The following is a 19,165-nucleotide window of genomic DNA, read 5'->3' as shown; positions in this document are numbered from 1 at the left end:
CCAACCCTGCCCCATTCCTGTGCATTAATGAGAAAATAACAGGGCTGTCAACATTCGCTCCTTTTCAGCACCATTCTGAATAGGGTACAACAAAGACAGCAGTTCGCATTTCTACATCAGTGCACATTGGTTTTGGGGTGAAGTAATCTTTTAATTTCCCGGACCAACATTCCTCAAATTTGAGCAGCGCGATTGAGTCAGTGCTAGGATGCTGAAATTAATGTTGGAAATCTTTTGTGTTGCGCCTCAACTGGAGTAAATCTGTGGGGGAGGAGAAAGGCATCAAGTTTTTAAAACTACTTCCTCTGCAGAATTCACAAACGAAAGTGTGAAAGTGCACATGCGGTTAACAGACCCGCTGAGAAATTACTTGCCACGCCACACCAAGTACTACGGATACAAACTTTATTAAAAGGACAGGGGGAAAAAATGAACACAATGGACTATACTGCCATTAGGCTCCAGGCCTTAGAGTAGAGACACCAGACATGTACACACACAGGGCAGCGAATGGCTTTTCTGAACAAAACCGTTTGGATCAGGTGAGTAGAGAGAGAGAGAGAGAGAGGTGTTTTACTGGCCAGATGCCGTAGGTTAGAGACTCTCTGCTGTGGAGCGTCGATGTCTGAGACACAGAGTACGGAGGCATAGGTTTGAGGAGCTCGGCCAGGTTTGACTTAAGGCAAACGGGAAGGAAGGAAAGAGGCACTCGAGCGTCGACCCTCGGGGTCACTAGCACAACGACTCCTCCAGTTCAGCGGCTATGAACACGCCCTCACTCCCATCAAGTACTTTTGAGGAAGCTACAAATTGAACAGTCGCCGGAATAAATCTGACGCAACGATGTAATCCTTTTTTTTTGGCGCGATAGCTGCCATTTCACACTTGATTTTCTGCATGGAGCTCAAGGCCATTTCACAGAGGGCAAAGGCTTGGGCTGCAGTGTGAGGAAAATCACACTGCTGAGGGACAGCGCCAAACCAAAATTACAGCAGCCTGGCCATACCTGCACTATGTTGCCTCAGCCCTTACTGGTATTAATGTTATCCATCAATTACTGTTATCATCATTATCATCATCCTCATTATTATTATTATTATTATTATTATTATCATCATCATCATCATTTCCTTGGCAGATGCCTTTGTCCAGGCAAGCTTTTTTTTATACATTATATATTTCTACAACTGGCTACTTACTGAAGGAGTGCAGAGTCGGTGCGTTGCTAAAGGGTTCAACAGCAGTGCCTCGTTTCCTTAAACTGGCCACGCCCGACTGCTACAGAATCTGATTGGATGAGTTCTCATTCGCTTTCTCCACCTGCCCAGAAGCTGGAGAAACAGAGGTACCCTAAAACAATGACACAAGAAAGCCCCCGTGCTGGGTGACGGACCTACTGGACTGAAGCTGCGAAGCCTCGCCCTCTTCAATGGCCAGTTCTCTGTGCCTGAAGCCTGTTGCCTGGTGACCTCCACCCACGCTGCCCCCCACCCCCACCAACCCCGACCCCCACCCCCACCCCCACCCCCATTTTGGGGTTAAGGGGGCGAGGTGGAGGCTACAGAGGCAGGCTGGGCCTGTCCCGCGCTGTGGTGGAAGACCTGGTGATCCCAGCCCACCGTGGTCAGGGTGTCCGAACCTCCAGGAGCCCAGCATGCACTTCTCACAAAGTCCTGGTGCCTCCGGTCTCTGAAGCTGAGGTAAAGGGACAGACACGGTGACGGGTCTCAACACTGAACCTGATTCGACAAGAGCCCCCTGCTACACTGTTACAGGCCCTCAACAGGTAATCTCACGTTTGCCAGTTGCAAATAAACTGTTTCAAGTCTCAAGTATTCCCAAGACATTTATAAATGTCATCTGACATTTATAAAATGAAACACTGCTCTCTTCTTAGAATGTAAACGAAAGTATGCTCAAACAGAAAGGACAAGCAAAAGAAGCTCTGCCGTATCATGCATATAATCTTTGAAAATCAAACCAGTTTTTTTTTTGTTTTTTGTTTTTTACTACCAAAAATTTGAGCCTGTAATATATTAATAAGGTAGGAATTGATTCAAGACTGATATGATAATTAAGTTCAAAAGAAAAGTTTCATTATGACAAAGCAAATCCCTGATGAGCAAATCCCTGATGGTCCAAGTTGAACTATGCGGTTGTTCCCTGTACTTGAACCGGTACTTCTCTCTAGGGCTTTCGTCATACTTGTTCCTGGTTATGGTTATACACTTTGTTGTACGTCGCTCTGGATAAGAGCGTCTGCCAAATGCCTGTAATGTAATGTAATGTAATGAGGTCCCACAAAACAAATCCTCATCCCGATCTTTCTTTTTAAAATATGTAATCTCAGGATCCCAGTCATTGCTCAACCAACAGGAATGTGCTTTGTCAGAAAATGTAAGAGAAGGGTACACCACCTCCTTAAATACGTTACTCGTAGTTAAGGACAAACATGCCATGTGCAACCGAGTGTTACCCGATAGCGCACCGCGAACACACTTTTCACAATGTGGAATGTTTGCGGTGTGGGCTGACCGGGATAAAGCGAGGCCGGATACATCATTTTTGCTGATAGCTCGGCTCAGTCCTGAACTTTGGCGACTTGGAAAAACAACCGCAGGCTGGATTTCCCTTTTATCGCTCCGTGAACAGACGGCGCTAGCCTAAGCGGGTTGCGCCAGAGCTCCCTCTTCCCGCACTGATTAACCGCAGACGTCTGTTAGCAGGGCTAACTAACGCGGACCCCGCAGCATTACAGCCTACGCCTTAGGACACGGGGCCAACGAAATTTCACAGCGCCGGCTGAAATATAAACGCGGCCATACTCACATTTCCGACAGCTCCGAATCCAGCACCGCGACGGAACAGTCGTCACTCACGGAGGCCAGAAGAGGGGCACTTTGAGAGAGGACGACAAACGTTGCTTTGTTAGCTTTTAGCTGTGCGATACAGATCAGACATGCTGATGGACGGGCAAACGGCTCGGTCATGAGTTGTCACTAGATGTAAACAGAACCGAATGGCAAAGACCTCTCTAGCTTTTAAACATATGCACCAACCGGAGACTGGAACTCATGAAGGCTTTTCTGGTAAAGCCATTAAAATTCCAGTCATGTATCCAGTCAGTATCATGCATGTGCCAAGCAGTCACAGTGCAGAAGTATAACATTTCCATCCTGCATTTCAATTTACAATTGCTCAACTGATCTTAACAACTTATTTTTAAAACAGTAACAGAAGCTTCTCTCCCCCCTTTAGGAAAAAATAAATAAATAAAATAAAATAAAATTTTTAAAAAAAGCACCAGTATGAACCAACGGTCTTCACAGAGGTAGAAAGAAAAACTGCATACAGCATGTCCTACACCATCAGTGGATTTTAATAAATGCCAAACGACACAATACCCCAGAGGGGATGTGACTATAGGCCCGAATTTGAAACAGAACAGTGTGGAGAAAACTGAAGGAACACAGTTATCACAGAATTAAAGAAAACTGAATGAAAGCAAGAAACTTTGTTATGACAAGGGGGCTTTTTGCTATACAGAGCCAATTGTATGTTGTGAGACAGAAAGAAATTCTCTGACACTTGACCTGGATGAGCTATTGATGTCACAGTGACACTTGACTTGGACAAGGTATTTATATCATCACATAGCCTATATTTGATCTACATAGTAATTACATGCCCAGAAATATTCATGACAATGGACATTACACAGCCTTAATATGTCATCTAAAAACAGTATCATCAAGCCAATGTAACTTCATAATTAATAATGGGCTTGAATGGGGAACCTTGATTTTTGTCTTCATATGTGTCGCAACGAACAAAAACTGGAGAAGCCACTACTTAATTCAGGCACTTCCGCCATCTTCTGGCAAAATCGCGAACTGCAATGAATCAACTTCATACATAGGTAAACACCCCTTCTACAGAAGGTAAACACCCCTTCTACAGAAGGTTGCAGTAAGTACATTACAAGTCTGGGAGGATAACGGTATAGACAAGGCAGCCACCTATCACAGCCTCCTAAACAGAGGAAAATCCCAGAAATAAATTTGCAAGCCATCATACTTTTTTTTCCTCTCAAACAAAAATACATTTCAGAGAGTTTGTGCATCTCTGATTCTCAAGTCACTGGTGGCTTACAGGAGATACAATACCATTCACAACTATTAGGATTTTTTCCATGCATGCTACTCATACAGTTAGTAGCAAACAATTTTGGAGAATGGGTAAACCACCAGAGAACATCTCAGAGTGCAAAATTCAAGTATTCCACAAAGTTTTTGACAACACATGGAAACAGAGGGAGTCATTACCCATTTGAGTCATGAACTCATATCAGTATTTACCTGTGTGTGGAGTAGGCCAGGGGAGCGTTTACCTGTGTGTAGAGTAGGCCAGGGGAGCGTCTACCTGTGTGTGGAGTAGGCCAAGAGAACGTTTACCTGTGTGTGGAGTAGGCCAAGAGAACGTTTACCTGTGTGTGGAGTAGGCCAGGGGAGCATTTACCTGTGTGTGGAGTAGGCCAGGGAAGCATTTACCTGTGTGTGGAGTAGCCAGGGGAGCGTTTACCTGTGTGTGAGTAGGCCAGGGGAGCATTTACCTGTGTGTGGACTAGGCCAGGGGAGCGTTACCCGTGTGTGGAGTAGGCCAGGGGAGCGTTTACCTGTGTGTGGAGTAGGCCAGCAGAGCATTTACCTGTGTGTGGAGTAGGCCAGGGGAGCGTTTACCTGTGTGTGGACTAGGCCAGGGGAGCGTTTACCTGTGTGTGGACTAGGCCAGGGGAGCGTTTAACTGTGTGTGGAGTAGGCCAGGGGAGCATTAACCTGTGTGTGGAGTAGGCCAGGGACATTTACCTGTGTGTGGAGTAGGCCAGGGGGCTTTACCTGTGTGTGGAGTAGGCCAGGGGAGCATTTACCTGTGTGTGGAGTAGGCCAGGGGAGCATTTACCTGTGTGTGGAGTAGGCCAGGGGAGCGTTTACCTGTGTGTGGAGTAGGCCAGGGGAGCGTTTACCTGTGTGTGGAGTAGGCCAGGGGAGCGTTTACCTGTGTGTGGAGTAGGCCAGGGGAGCGTTTACCTGTGTGTGGAGTAGGCCAGGGGAGCGTTTACCTGTGTGTGGAGTAGGCCAGGCCAGAGATCCTGCGGCTGTGGGGGCTCACAGTCTGGGTGCTCCCGCCCTCCTGGAGCTCCCTCAGGGTCACGCGCCCCAGCTCGTCACCTGACCGTCACGAAAACGAGCAGTTAGCACAAAACCGTCGCTGCGTCACAACATGGCCGCCACAGCCAGGTTGCGTGGGATTCTGACACCGCACGGCACCACTTATCTGTGTTTAATCAATACAACATCCCATGTGCATCGCGTCTTTTACCAACGTCTGCGGCGCTAAACCGATTGTGAACCAAATGCTACGGCCGCACTTTCATTCCACCCTCCCTCCCACAGGGAAAACAGCAAACAAGTGACTACACATCGACAGGAAGCCCAGGAGTAAAACATGCAAACAAGGGAACATGGATCAGGTGCAGCAAAGTAAGTGAACAGGGAGGGGAAACTGAGGCAGGGGTGGGGCGGCTCAGAGTAATACATCAGAATCGTCTGAAAATAAATCAAATGTGTTCATTTTTGGAAAATGAGAGGCAACTGATTTTTAAATACCATTTTACTAGAGAGGGTCTTTTCAGTAAAAGTACTGCACATCCTTGAGTAAGTGACCTTTAAGTAAATGACCAGGTGGTGATAGAAAATCAATCCAGATTTAATAGCATTCTGTATTTTTATAAGTATACATACAAATGAAGATAGTCATTTGAAGTTATACAGCAACATTTCCAAATCTTTAAAGAGCTCTCACATGCCGATGTTATACATAGGTGAGCTTTTCAAAACTTTATTACCATTATTTTTGGATCTCGCCCAAGATGCTTTCATTAGAACATAAATTAGTCATGTACACTGTTTCAAGTGTCTAATGAATAGGGTCAGGAAAAACAAAACTATACTAACCCATAACCTTTAATGTGCGTGCAGGACAGAACAGACCAGTCTGCATACCATGTTAACAGCTCCCAAATAACCAACAGTTTACCCAAGATTTCTTTACAAAGACCCAGCATTGGCCAAAACATTGATTATGTTGTGATGTCATTTATAATGAATTCCTGGTTACCGAAGAGATCCCCACATAGGGTGCAGACTACTGGCTTTAGCCAGGGCTGGAAAGGGATTCCTAAATTCATGTGAGCTCACTGTGAATGCTTCCGCAGCATGCCAATCATGGCAGGAGCTACACAGGGGGGCTGCTTACCGTAGGCAAATATGTTGCTCTGCTGTGGGTGCCAGGCTATGCAAATGGGCCGGCAGCTGGGGGCCACAACCTCTGTAACAAAAAATAAAAAATGAAAATAAGTCAGCAAGTGTTCTTCAAGCCAGAATTCAATGTAGTGTAATGGGTAAGGTCCCAGGTAGGGCACTGCCGTTGTACCCTTGAGCAAGGTACTTAACCTGCATTGCTTCAGCATATATGAAGCTGTACAAATGGATGCAATGTAAATGCTATGTAAAAGTTGTGTAAGTCGCTCTGGATAAGAGCACCTGCTACATGCCTGTAATGTAATGTAATGCAATGAGACTAAGGTCACTGCCAAGTATGCCAAGATGGCCGACATCATAGCTGAGGCTACACAAGGAAAATGCATAGACAGATGGTGTTGATGGGTGGAGCGATCATGCTTTGGTTGGAATGGTGATGATGCTGCAATTCTGAGCATTGATACAGTCCTCATATCATTTTTGACCTTTAATTTGTTGAGAACAGAATTTGCACAGGACAGAGAAAATCTTTTTTTTTTTTTTTTGTTCAAGCAGGTTGAATGTGAACATAAAGGCAGTGGCCAAAAAGGTGGAAACACAAATGAATAGAGTGGCACAAAACACGAAAAGCAGGTTCTGCCATACAGGTGTGGTTCCTGTGTTAATTTAGCAGTTAACATCTGCTAAAGTACGACAGGCTGAAATATATCCAAGAACAAATTCAAGGGGTTTATATTCACTCTCCTTTGCACAAGCTCTCTCTTTAATCTTTCAGACTGTCCCGGCTCACCTAATCGAGCTGCAGGCTTTGGCTTCCTGTTGTCCCAGAGCAGCAAGCGTCCATCCTGGGTGAAAAAACAGAAATGAACAGTGAACACTGAGGACAAGGAGCGGCACATTAAAGCCTGGCTCCACAGCCCCAAAACCAGTTAAAATCTATCGAGCACTCCGATTGAAACTGGGGATAAACACTGTGCAGAAAAACAAAACAAAAAAAAAAGATTTTTTTTTTTTTACCTGCCCACAGGACAGCATCAGTGATTCGTCTGTGGGACTGCAGGAAACACAGATTACAGACCCGGCGTGACCTGGACACACAGCGGAAGAGAGGGGGAACATGTTGCTAGGCAATGGGGATGATAACAGTTAATTCCCGGAGAGTCACATGTTCAGTACATGCTCTTAACTGTTTAATTGGCCTGGTCAGGTGCAAGCACTACTTAATCTTACCCTTGTGTGTGTTGACAACCGTTTGCTGAGCAAGGTCCCACATTTTGATGCTGAAAGAGAAGACAGGTCCTGAGACAGTGATCACTCACAGGGCTTTCTTTTAGTACAATTGGGCATTCCAATTTGTTGGGTTTCTAAAAGGTTAGGATTGTCGTCCACATATCCAAAACAGAAAAAAAGTCTGTATGAAGTTCCAACATGAAACATCTTGGCCAGCATAAGCAAATCAATTAGCAGTGTGTGCATGTCCTTATTCATCAAAACCTAGCAAACCACAGGCAGTTCCAAAGTTCTGCCTTCCAAATGTTTTTTCCAGTCTCCACACTTTTAGGACAGGGAAGACTGGGAAAGACACTAAAGAGCACGATGGAGACAGAAACCTTTCTTTATGAAATACAGGCAAATTACAGTCTTCAATGTCTCTGAATCACCATTTGAATTAATGGGGCTCGACATGCACCCTGCTTGAAGAAATAAAAACTTTAAACACAAAGCTTTAAGGGGGTATACATCTCTCAGCCTGTGCAGAACTGGCACTGCCCATCCGCTACAGCGCATGAGGAGGGAGCCAAGCTCAGACGTGCCACCCTCAGCACAGACGCACACCTGGGGGAGACTCAAAAGCGAACTGACCAGGCGTCCATGCTGCCGCTGGCCACCTGCTCCCCCCCGGCCACGGGGCTGACGCTGGTGACGATGTCATCGTGCTCGTGGCGACTGAACTTGTTGACCAAGAGGCTCTCGTCCTCCGACAGCTCCCAGAGCTCCACAGCACCTGGGGAAGCAAGTCGGACAATTACAAACACCTCATCAGGCTTTTTACCGATTGGTGAAGGCGGCTTAAAATGGGTTATCCAATCAACTGTCAAGCACGGACTGTTATGAACCAATCAAAAGACGGTGCGGTCAAAAGAAATACACTGTGATACTGTGTAAGCTTCACCATTCCATCACTATGCCTTCTTTCAGGGCACTGCACATAACACTGATCCGAAACTCAAAAAGGGGAAGCTCTCTGCAGCAGTTCAGATATTTCTAAACCTTCATCTGGCAAGCACATTAAATATTAAATGTAGCCATTTCAGCATGAGAACGCCACCTATAACTCAGGCACTGAACAACAAAACACAATTTAAGGCCATCTAAAGGCTTTGGCATACTGAATAAGTGAATTAATCAAGGAATGTGCCACATTAAAATACAAAGGTTTAGTGACAGGTCATATGTAAAAAAAAAAAAATATTATCAACTGACATATGAAATTTCCAGCATAGAACATGACAAACATGAGAGATTAATCATTCTGGTCTCCTTCTTAATACAGAGGATGTCAGGTGGATCGAGAAACTGAACTCTAGGCAATACTGTACAATATGACAGTCGATTCCACAGATGTGTCCAGAATACATGAGGTGTGCCAGCCTCACGGGTCCACCCACTGCAGACAGAACGGGGATCAACATTGTCGGCACACCCTCGAGTCATTACCCCAGAGAAAAACATCCAGCACCGAGGAGGGGGGGGGACCGTGTAACCCACAGCATCCAGAAACTCACCCGAATCTGACGCCAGCAGGATGCTCTTCCCGGACAGCCACTTCGCCTCGCTGACCCCGGCCTCCGTCTGCACCCCGGCATTGCAGTACCCCTCGTTGGGCGCCTTCCTCGGGTCCTTGTACACCCAGATAGAGCCCAACCAGCACCTGCCCGTAAGGCTGGAGGCCCCCAACAAGAGGGTACCATCTTGAAGGGGGAGAAGAATGCAAACACCATATAAAAATTAAAAATAAAAACATTTAATTGAACGTAAATGAAACTTGACATTACAGAATGTTCTTTCCACAATCTGAGTATGACGGTAAAATATAAAGCGAATGTTTTATATGCAAAATGTTTTTTTTTTGGGAGGGTTTTTTATTTATTTATTTTTTTAAAGCTTTTAGACTGGCAGGAAAACGACATTGTGATCCTACACATAACTGAGCGGTTGTGTATTCCAAGGTGTAGCACAATAAAAGCACAGTGAGTATACATATGAAGAAATAAACATAAAGCCAATCAATAGTGGGGAATAATTCATAAGGATTACACGAATTTGGGTTGAATAAGGAAAGGAAACCAATAAGTGGGGAAGTAAGCCAAAAAAATATATATATATTTTTTTTTTTTTTTAAATCTACAAATAGCTGGCTAGTTTTGATGGCTCAACGCGTACCTACATCAACATTTAGGTTCCTTCGGTCTCGAGGCATTCTAAAACTAAAAGAAAGTCGCGCATAGATAACATATGATCTTAACAACCTAAATACCCAACAAGTTTGTCATGCAATTTTTTAAAATGAAGTTGTTAGCTAGCTAGCAGGGGAAAACATATATTGCTAGTTATACTGGTTTGTTCTTGAAAAGACCGCATGGTGCTAGGCCAGCTAGGAGCACTTGGTTTTACAAGCGAATTGCAGAAGTTCGTTACCCAGCTAGCTAAATAAATATTGCAGCTAGTTATCGATTACTACGATTGATGAACTAACGCTTCATTAGCTACCGTTACTTCGCTCTTTACCTGGCCTGTAATGTACCGAGTCCAAGTGCTTTTCCATACACGCGGGTGCATTTGGAGGAATGTTCCAACGGTTTTCCTTGATCATGGTAGCCGTGCTTTTCATTCAGGCGTTTTTGTCTGATCCAAAAAACTTGGGATTCTGAAATCTTCCTCTAGGCACTGCATGCAAGGTAGCAGTAACTCCGCGAGGATCTTCTGAAATCAGCGAAGATACTCCAGCTATAAACACCTGTATTCCCACTACCGGATAACGAACATGCAAAAATGTCCAAATGCGACTCCGTCACCCCCACCTATACGGCCCACCCTCTCCCGCTCACACTCAAGTCCAAATTCCTGCAGTCCCGGTACTCGGTATCTCTCGTCTCGATGCCAACGCCGTAAATGAATGAAACACCGGCAAAGCCCCGTTTCTGCCCTTTTCACCACGTGCAGTACAGTTTTCCGCTTCCGGGTCCAATCTTCCCCAGTAGCCTACCTAAGATGGTTGAATGAAATATGATTCATTCATTGTAGACAACAAACGCAGAACACAACTCTTTTTTTTAAACATTCACATAAACCTGAATATATGCAACCAGTCTACAAACAAAAGAGGAGAACACAAGTCAGTGGAGAACGGGTTCCGCAAGTTGTAGCAATAAGGGAAACCGTGATGGTCAGACCTCTTCCTAAGATCTGCATTATATTAATTTCCACAAGAGAATAAAATATGTAAAACCAAAAGATATGTTCCGCATTTTCTCTCATTTAAAAGCATTGAGTTTCCGCAGAATGAAGGGATTTTTAGCTATCCTCTTACAGTAGATATCGTTTTATCAAGGTATAGTGCAACGGTATAGACAACGAGCAGTAACTTGTGAACATCAATGTGAAAAATGTTCATTTCAACAAAAATAAACTGATTATTATTATTATTATGGTTGTGTATCCTAAAACGGGTCATATTTGAACAGATATTGTTTTTTTTATTGTTTAAAAAAAAAAAAGTCTGAGCAGAATAGATGATGTGGTTATATCATGTGAACCGCTGAAATATCTTGTGAGTGCACAACTGCAGTTTTTTTTTTCTTACCGATTACCTTAGTTTTACTTTTCTGACCGCTCTATAAACCATGCTTTTTCGCTCTTGCACTTCAGCACAGTAAAATGTATTAAATAATTAAGAGCAAAAAACTGGCACAAAATCTTGAAACGGATCAGCCATTGTTGTGCACCCCTGGCCTATGCTACGCAGGTATGGTGCTCCTCATCAACCTTTAACTTGGCAGACGGCTTACCTGTCATTGCAATCACTTAAAAACGCGCAGTTGCCACTTTCAGCCACAAGAGGACCTCTGACTTCATGTCATTAAATGGATTAAATCGGTCCTGTTGTTGGAAGCCCACTCCCATGACTTTTCAAGGCTCAGCTTTAAAGATATAAAAAAAGAACAAAACACCATCAGCTGATATTTGTATCGGCTGATTATGGTTCAACTGATCGTAATTTGTGTTATGGTTCTAGGTTGGGGCAGTTAATACATTAAGAGCTTCAGTGATGTTACTGGCTTGCCTGGGAATGTTGTTAGTCTGGTATGGCACTGTTGCTCCTGTAACACAGGTGGATGTAGCCTAGTTATACCCTTATGCTCTGGATATGAACCTCTGTTAAATGAATCAATGTAATGTAAGCTGTGATATGTGTGTGTTTGGGGGTCCAATAGTTTTTCTGAGCTAAGTGTTTAGGACTCATAGACATTTGCATAATCAACAAATGAAATGTTTATTTTTTTGTTCTTGGTTGTGTTTTGTTATGTCACTGGTCAGGAATGAAAATTTTTAAATGAACAAAATCAGTTGATGATTTGAATGTGTGTTAACTACATTTTTTTTGCAAACAGCCTGCTGGACCGAAGTGTACAATTTGGACATTTTGAAACATCCTGTTGTCTGATTAACTGGAACATTGCATGTTTTTAGCGCAAAGATGAAAAACCTACTCACCCCATCTTCCCTGTTAGTCAGACAATGAGTCTCAGTGAACTCTTGCCTGTTACAAGTATCATATTGGCACAAATGGTGTGGCATGGAGCGTGATTAATGTGGAAGAGGTCAGCAACAACACAGTTAAAGACCAGTTGAAAGCATCAAATAACATATCCGAAGCACGTGATAGATGAATAAGGTAATAAAATATGTAAGTCAAGGGATGTACTAAATGTTTTAATTTCATGAGGCTTTATGGTTGACACTGTGACAAGTATTGTGAGTGACAGAAATCTAAACCAAACCAATGAGGTTTCAGATTCACGATTCTCTGTGATTCCAGCTCGCACTATTGTAGTATGATGATGTAAATAGTGGTAAATATAGCAATTTTATAGCAATTACCAGGGCTGAGTAAATATGTATTTCCCAGCAAGACAAATGATCCTACCAGACATGTGTCCATTGTTATTAGTATGTAAAACGAAAAAAAAAAAAAAAAAACTGTTGGGAAGTAATATACATTTTATGTTACCTGCAACTACTTTGAAGTGTCAGCTGTGTAGTATTGTAATGTCAGTGGACTACAATTGCAAACGTCCATGTGAAAACAAAAGTGTAGTCCATCACAGAGTGAGCATGACAGTGCATACATGGGAAAGCCCATTTCATTTCTTGATGATTAACAATAGAGGTCAGACTTTACACCGTATCCATAGTTAGCTGTAAGTATAGCCACCACTGGCTACTGGAATATGTTTTCTGGGGTGGCGCTACACAACCTTAATACTTGGTAATGGATTCTGATGAAGATTTCCACTCTCTCAGTTCATATACCATTTGATTTAAAGTATCACAGCTGGTGATAATACATTCATGTAAAACCCCTGTCAGTGACTGGTCCTTTGGGGGGGGGGGGGGGGGGGGGGTTATCATAAATGGACAAAATAATAAATTGACAGAAAAATCTGGAACCACTGTAAATAAATATAGCTATTTATTGAGTTGCAAAAAACAGTGAAAATACAGCACTGAAAAATACAGTACATGGGAGTTTCTGTATAAAAAATATTCATACAATCAACAAGTGTAACATCATCAACATCACAGTACGGGACAGTCATGGATCTCACGCAAGACCCCCAGCCGCGCAGCAGCCAGAAATATCCTCATCTTGGGAGTCTTTTTTACCTCGCTCTGATTTTACTACTGGTTGGCCGTGTAACAAAGTGGTTAGAGGACTGGGTTTACAGCTTCACAGCTTACAGGTTTCATTCCCAGGTGGAGCACTGCTCTTGTACCGTCGAGCAAGATGGCTAACCTGAGCTGCTTTTGTAAAATACCCAGCTCCATGAATGGACTGTATGTAAAAGAATGTAAGCTGTGCATGTTGCTCTGGATAAGGACTTCAGCTAAATGGCTAAAACCTTTGCTTTGTCAGGCAAGACTCCCTTACATTGCTAAACCAAAGCAGCCTAACAGAATTAATCAAGCTGTCTGTCTGGTCTTCTGTGGACTTCAAAGCGGAAACAAGGGTATGGGTGCTGTTTTTCTTTGTGACACTTTGAGTGTATCAACACATACTAATCACCATGTATGGCATGGTGGTTTCAAGTCTTTTGTCAGTCATTCATACATCAAGTCTGTATTTAGTCATTCAACACATGGTCATGGAACTCTCTCTCTCCTTTCTCTTTCTGTCTTCCTCTCTCTCTCTCTCTCTCTCTCTCTCTCTCTGTGTGTATGTGCATGCACATGTCTGTGGTCTCTGTCTTTGTGTGTGTGTGTGTGTGTGCGGGCACACGTCTCCGGTCTCTGTGTGCGCATGTGTGTATGTGCAAGTACAGTACGTGTGTGTGTGTGTATATGTGTGTGTGGCAGGGTGTGCATGTATCTGTGTGTGTGTGTGTGTAGCAGCGTGTTTAGGATGCATGCAGTCTGTTGGCTGAGCTCCTCCGCCTGATCGCTGCCTGCTGAATCTCCTTCTTGGGCTGGGTCACCTCACTCTGCAGCGGGGTCCCCTCTGTCCGCTCTCTCTGCCTCTCAGCCTCCAGCAGACGCTGCTCGCGCTCCTCCAGCCTGGCCAGCTCCTCGTCCAGGGGCTCCTCAGCCGAGAAGGGCTGGCAGACCGTCTCCACCAGGCCCAGCGCCACCCCGAGGAACGCCATCGCACTTCCTGCCAGGTAAACCTTCACCATGTGACGGCTGGGCTTCTGGCTCAACATCTCCTTGGCAAACGGAATGATCTCGTGAATGGTCTCCATTTCTGAGGATTTGGTACAGAGAACAAACATGCCTGAATATTGTTTAACAAATCAAATGGAGACTGAGAAAAATAATTTATCAAACAATATCCCATGTTCAAATAGTCTCCATGTGCTTATGCTACCCTGCTATATCCACGTGACAACATACAATAAAGTGGGACCATATGATTTTTAATTTTGCTTGATCTTACATATGAATTTCAATATTGAATACTTGCGATTTCAGTTCTACAAGGTCCACATTACTGCCTTAAAATAAACGTTACATCTACAGTGAGATATTATCATGTGACATTGTAAAACACACACACACACACAAAATAATACTTACTTAATGGGGTTGTTTTGTGCTTTGTTTTAATCTTTTGGTGTAATTCCAGTTCCCGAATTGTTGCCCGCTGCCCGGCGTCTCAAGCAATTGCTGCTGAGTGGAGGGCAGAGAAAGCGGCTCACAAATATAATGACATCGAGTTCCTTGTGCACGCCCAATTGTATCACATCATGAATATTCATGAAAAGGTGTTGAAATAATTGCAACAATTTTCACAAAGTTTCTTTTTAAATTAGGAGCAGTTTTCACAACCACATCATGTATACGGATTCAAGATACTTTGTTGTATCTTTCTGTGTAAACGTATCAAATTCCTTTTTTAAACTCAAAACACTGCCGTTTTGTACGTATAGGTGGCATGGACGTGAGCTCTCCATAAAATAATCCAAATCTCTCACTTGATCTCAGTTCATTATTTAATTACAAATATCAAATACACAATAAAGCGCGAATATCAAAAATCACTTTTGATTGATTTTTGGAACAGCAAACTGATATCTAATAAGTATATATTTTTTAAATTAATAAAACTCGCCATTGTCGTCGTCATCAGTTTGGGCTATGCTGATGAACATTGTTTTGGCACCCTGCGTATTGATTTATGGGTAGCTTTTCCACTGTTGTGAACACGTCCTACATGATACAGTTTTTAAAAAAAATTTTTTATTAACCTCGCCGTCTTCGTAGGTGAGCACAAGACTCGGTCGCCATGCAAACCTCTTAGCCTACACAAACAAGATCCATTCCAACTGTGCCGCAGTCAGTTCCCCTTTCACCTAGTTAGCATCGAGGCGTAAAGGAGGTTGGCAAAGGAGTGAAAAATATTAAACCGATACATTTGGGTCTACGTTCGTTTTAATAATCACATTATGAATTTCCGACATGAATGCATTAATGTTAAACATTTAAATTATTTCTGACCGTACGAAAAATCAATTTGAGTTCTCGCCCTGTTATTCTCGTAGATCGCAAAATAAGTTTTTAATAACAGATATAGGCCTAATGCGCGTCATTAACGTAACATACAAACCGTAATATAAATGCTGTACAAAATAAATTTTTTAATTGGCCCAAAGGCCTGCGAACCCTCTCACCCTGGCGACTGAAATAACAGCGCGCGTCCTGTGTTGTTGTGGCTGTTTTGTAGCTGCAATTAAAATACAGAAGTACGCTTAAATTTTGAAATCAAGGCAATAAACTGCTGGTTTTATGGCCAGAAGTAAAATAATGAATGATGATTATATTGTGAGAACTATGTGCCTATAGATATCACTATGATGAATAATTGCATGTGTTACTATACAATAACCCCAGAGATGATTTTTTGCAGGTTATCTCTGACAAGTAGGCCAACTTTGTGATACATATCAGGTTTACACTGCAAGCTTTTTTTTTAGAACTACCTGTGTTTCGTCTGTGTTTACTATAGTGGATCACTGAATGAAAATATCTTTGGCTCATACATAACATCAGATCATGTATTTGTGTTTGTGTCATTTCCTCAGTGTAGGCCTGCCATCTGATGAGAACAGTGCTGGTGACATTCATTCTTGTTGACTGCATAAAAACAAACAATAAAAAACTCTATTCATCCTTGTTTTGAGTCTGTTGGTGCATGAGGTATTTCTTTTCTTGTATTACTAATATATATTCACAGGCACATTTACTTTATAGATGATATAAATCCTTTCACATATTGCCAATTTCTTTCCATGAAGTGATGTCATATGTATTTCTAAGAGTATATATTCTAATATTGTGTGCCAATGTTTATCCATTTACATGGAACACGACTGATCTTAAACTATGGAATCCCCTTGCTGTTTATGTTCATACATATAGCTTGCATTATACTTACCCTGATGACCTAGTTTTAGCAGCCTATATTCACCTTGTGGCAAGTGCACTTTATGCTCTTAGGAGTTGTTGTTATTTTTTCTGAAATCCCTGCAGTGCTGGAGGTGAGGTGCATTGTGGGTATGAGAATGAGTGTGATGTGAGCACTTGCTGTAACACATTGACCGGCATGAGGAGAGGTTTACAAGCCCCCATGTGCAGCACTGTAGTTTTAATCACTTAGATAGCAGAGCCCTTCATTAGGTGAAATGCCTTATTGGTTCACAGACTGGTTTGCACAGCTAAGAAACTTGTTACTTGTTGTGTCAGGAAATTAACTTTGTCCACTGATCACAGTGGCTGGTGCCTCCCAGAATTCAGCAGTTTCAGAATTTCAGAGTTTTACCAGACAACTAGATATTTAGGATAGAACAGGACCTCCAAGTGATGGGTGGCTACCTGCCAAGGTGGCTGGTACGGTAGACAAACTCACCAAATAATGGGTAAATTGGGGCTGGCTGGTTGCTTGAGGCCAGTGTTCATTTCCCACCCTGCTTGAATGTGTGAATAATGGTAGTCATCAAGTGTAATCCTCAATCGTAGAGTGAGCAGAACAGGATATAAATTGGAAAGTTAATTCCTTGATGATTACCAATAGAGGTCAGGCTTCAGAGCATCCACAGTGGCCAGAAGAGTAACCCGCACTGTTTTAGGTGGCTACTACTGTAAAGCATATGATAGAGTTGGACTGATCCACTTCATTGCTGGAAAAGGTTTTACATTAGGATTTCCACTCCACCTCAAACCACATTTCCTCTGTTTACTTCTGATGTAACACATATAATTAACCAATGCATTAGTGAGTGACTAGTCCTTCGTGAGATACAAATTGCAGTACGATATTAGGTACTTATTTTCAGTTTGCCCCCATCTTGGACTCATTATTGTCTTGACTGTTACACAGGGAACAACCAATTAACCAAGTCAAATTCCTTGTATGTATAAAAAAACATAGTGTACTTGGCCAATAAAGTCAGATTTTGAGTATTTTTGGGAAGATTTAATACCATGGTACTGTAAATAGAATGTGTTACAGTGGGTATGGTGGAATGTTCAACTTTGTGGTTGCAAATTCATTATTTTGTTCATAACGCTTGAATAATTTGTTTTATATAGCCATGGAGACCTAGTTTGGGAATAGGTCACAGAGATTTTTAAACATCACTCCTGGAGGCATTATAAATAAATATAGAAATTTTATTGAGTTGAAAAAAACATTGTATAAACACAGAATTCAAATGCATGGTACACATTCTCTTTCAGTATATAAAAAAAATGTATTCATACAGTTAAGGCCAGTCTTGAACCTCCCAGGACTTCTGCTGCACAGCAGCAAGTAATGTACTTGCTTTGGGCTGAAAGACAGTCTGTAGTTTACCACCCTCTACCATCCCGGCATCACACATTCAAACATTCGTGTTGACTTTCAAATTCGACTTCCAAACACATCTAAACAAAGCAGCCCAACAGCTTGGTGGGGTGGTGGGGTATGTTTAGGATGCATGCAGTCTGTTGGCAGAGCTCCTCCGCCTGATCGCTGCCTGCTGAATCTTCTTCTTGGGCTGGGTCACCTCACTCTGCAGCGGGGTCCCCTCTGTCCGCTCTTTCTGCCTCTCAGCCTCCAGCAGACGCTGCTCGCGCTCCTCCAGCCTGGCCAGCTCCTCGTCCAGGGGCTCCTCAGCCGAGAAGGGCTGGCAGACCGTCTCCACCAGGCCCAGCGCCACCCCGAGGAAGGCCATCGCACTTCCTGCCAGGTAAACCTTCACCATGCGCCGGCTGAGCTTCTGGCTCAACATCTCCTTGGCGAACGGGATGATCTCGTGAATGGTCTCCATTTGGACAATTTGGGAAAATTTGAATGTTTTTAGTTCCGTCTGCAGGGATCGGGGAAAGAAGAATATGTTAGTTGCCGATATTCTATCGCAAAGGTGGATTTTGTTGCATGCAGTCAGATTCCTTTTTATTCGGCTACCAATACTATCTGGTTCTTCGCCTTGACGTACATAACACAGCTGAATTTCCAGAACAAATATCACATACTGCATAAAAGTATATTAAGTGAATATTATTTCCATTTCCTTGGTAGAAAAAAGAAATCCACTTTTACAGGTAGATATTTTCTATAAATACAAATAACATATACAACACTGGACAAGTACTTACGCTAATACGTTATTATTTTGGTTAATCCTAATTGTTCCTCCCTCGCCACGCAACGCCTCAAGCAAGTGCTGCTGAGTGAAGTAAAAGCACGCGCCACGCGAATTTAAAGACCTGAAAGTCTTTGTTCACGCCTACTGGGCGGGGTCAATGTTGATGAATATTCATGAGAGATTCCCGTGCCTTGATTCCCAAGTGAACAAGTAGCCTTTGTCCTAGACGTGAGGTTGAACATGAAAGCAAAACTCCTTTGGTGTCCAAAAAATAAAGATGAATTTAAATACTAAAAATTATCCCTCTATCAATACCCTCTATATATGCAGAACAGTATTTTTTTTTTATCGTGCAATTATATACATTTGTGTTTTCAATATGTCAAATCGATGCTATTGCTGCAATTTTTATTGTTTGTTGTTGTCGTCGTTATTATAACC

General features: G+C 42.9%; 3 protein-coding genes across 5 annotated transcripts; all 3 read right to left on the bottom strand.

The window, feature by feature from the left end:
* Positions 1-391: 391 nt before the first annotated feature.
* wdr77 (WD repeat domain 77) lies at positions 392-10,583 on the bottom strand. Of its 3 annotated transcripts, none has more exons than XM_064305607.1 (11): positions 10,430-10,583; positions 10,110-10,304; positions 9,107-9,292; positions 8,184-8,325; positions 7,551-7,600; positions 7,338-7,408; positions 7,111-7,165; positions 6,316-6,387; positions 5,120-5,228; positions 2,830-2,898; positions 392-1,695 (listed from the first exon to the last, which is right to left on the bottom strand). In XM_064305607.1, exons 2-11 carry the CDS (start codon positions 10,210-10,212, stop codon positions 1,539-1,541), a joined length of 1,014 nt encoding a protein of 337 aa, XP_064161677.1. In that variant the 5' UTR covers positions 10,213-10,304; positions 10,430-10,583; the 3' UTR covers positions 392-1,538. The 3 variants fall into 3 exon arrangements, with proteins under 3 accessions (XP_064161677.1, XP_064161678.1, XP_064161676.1); XM_064305608.1 differs by having other exon boundaries at positions 10,403-10,540; XM_064305606.1 differs by having other exon boundaries at positions 10,110-10,518.
* Positions 10,584-13,057: 2,474 nt separating this feature from the next.
* LOC135238175 (G0/G1 switch protein 2-like) lies at positions 13,058-14,791 on the bottom strand. Its single transcript, XM_064305889.1, has 2 exons — positions 14,676-14,791; positions 13,058-14,343 (listed from the first exon to the last, which is right to left on the bottom strand). Exon 2 carries the CDS (start codon positions 14,339-14,341, stop codon positions 14,000-14,002), a length of 342 nt encoding a protein of 113 aa, XP_064161959.1. The 5' UTR covers positions 14,342-14,343; positions 14,676-14,791; the 3' UTR covers positions 13,058-13,999.
* Positions 14,792-17,747: 2,956 nt separating this feature from the next.
* LOC135238242 (G0/G1 switch protein 2-like) lies at positions 17,748-18,829 on the bottom strand. The gene is made up of 2 exons (XM_064306011.1): positions 18,735-18,829; positions 17,748-18,445 (listed from the first exon to the last, which is right to left on the bottom strand). The coding sequence occupies exon 2, from the start codon at positions 18,404-18,406 to the stop codon at positions 18,065-18,067; it is 342 nt and encodes a 113-aa protein (XP_064162081.1). The 5' UTR covers positions 18,407-18,445; positions 18,735-18,829; the 3' UTR covers positions 17,748-18,064.
* Between the last annotated feature and the right edge of the window lie 336 nt (positions 18,830-19,165).

The sequence above is a fragment of the Anguilla rostrata genome, chromosome 13 (genome assembly GCF_018555375.3).
Source record: "Anguilla rostrata isolate EN2019 chromosome 13, ASM1855537v3, whole genome shotgun sequence".
Taxonomy (NCBI): Eukaryota; Metazoa; Chordata; class Actinopteri; order Anguilliformes; family Anguillidae; genus Anguilla; species Anguilla rostrata.
This window is presented reverse-complemented; position numbering and strand designations above follow the sequence as displayed.

Excerpts from the sequence above, each read along its gene's own strand:
- LOC135238242 (XM_064306011.1), bottom strand. The coding sequence starts at position 18,406 with ATGGAGACCATTCACGAGATCATCCCGTTCGCCAAGGAGATGTTGAGC.
- wdr77 (XM_064305607.1), bottom strand. The coding sequence starts at position 10,212 with ATGAAAAGCACGGCTACCATGATCAAGGAAAACCGTTGGAACATTCCT. Across the intron at positions 7,409-7,550 it reads GGTTGTCAACACACACAAGG|GTCACGCCGGGTCTGTAATC; the intron begins GTAAGATTAAGT and ends CTGTGTGTCCAG. Across the intron at positions 5,229-6,315 it reads GAGCAACATATTTGCCTACG|GTGACGAGCTGGGGCGCGTG; the intron begins GTAAGCAGCCCC and ends CGTGACGGTCAG.
- LOC135238175 (XM_064305889.1), bottom strand. The coding sequence starts at position 14,341 with ATGGAGACCATTCACGAGATCATTCCGTTTGCCAAGGAGATGTTGAGC.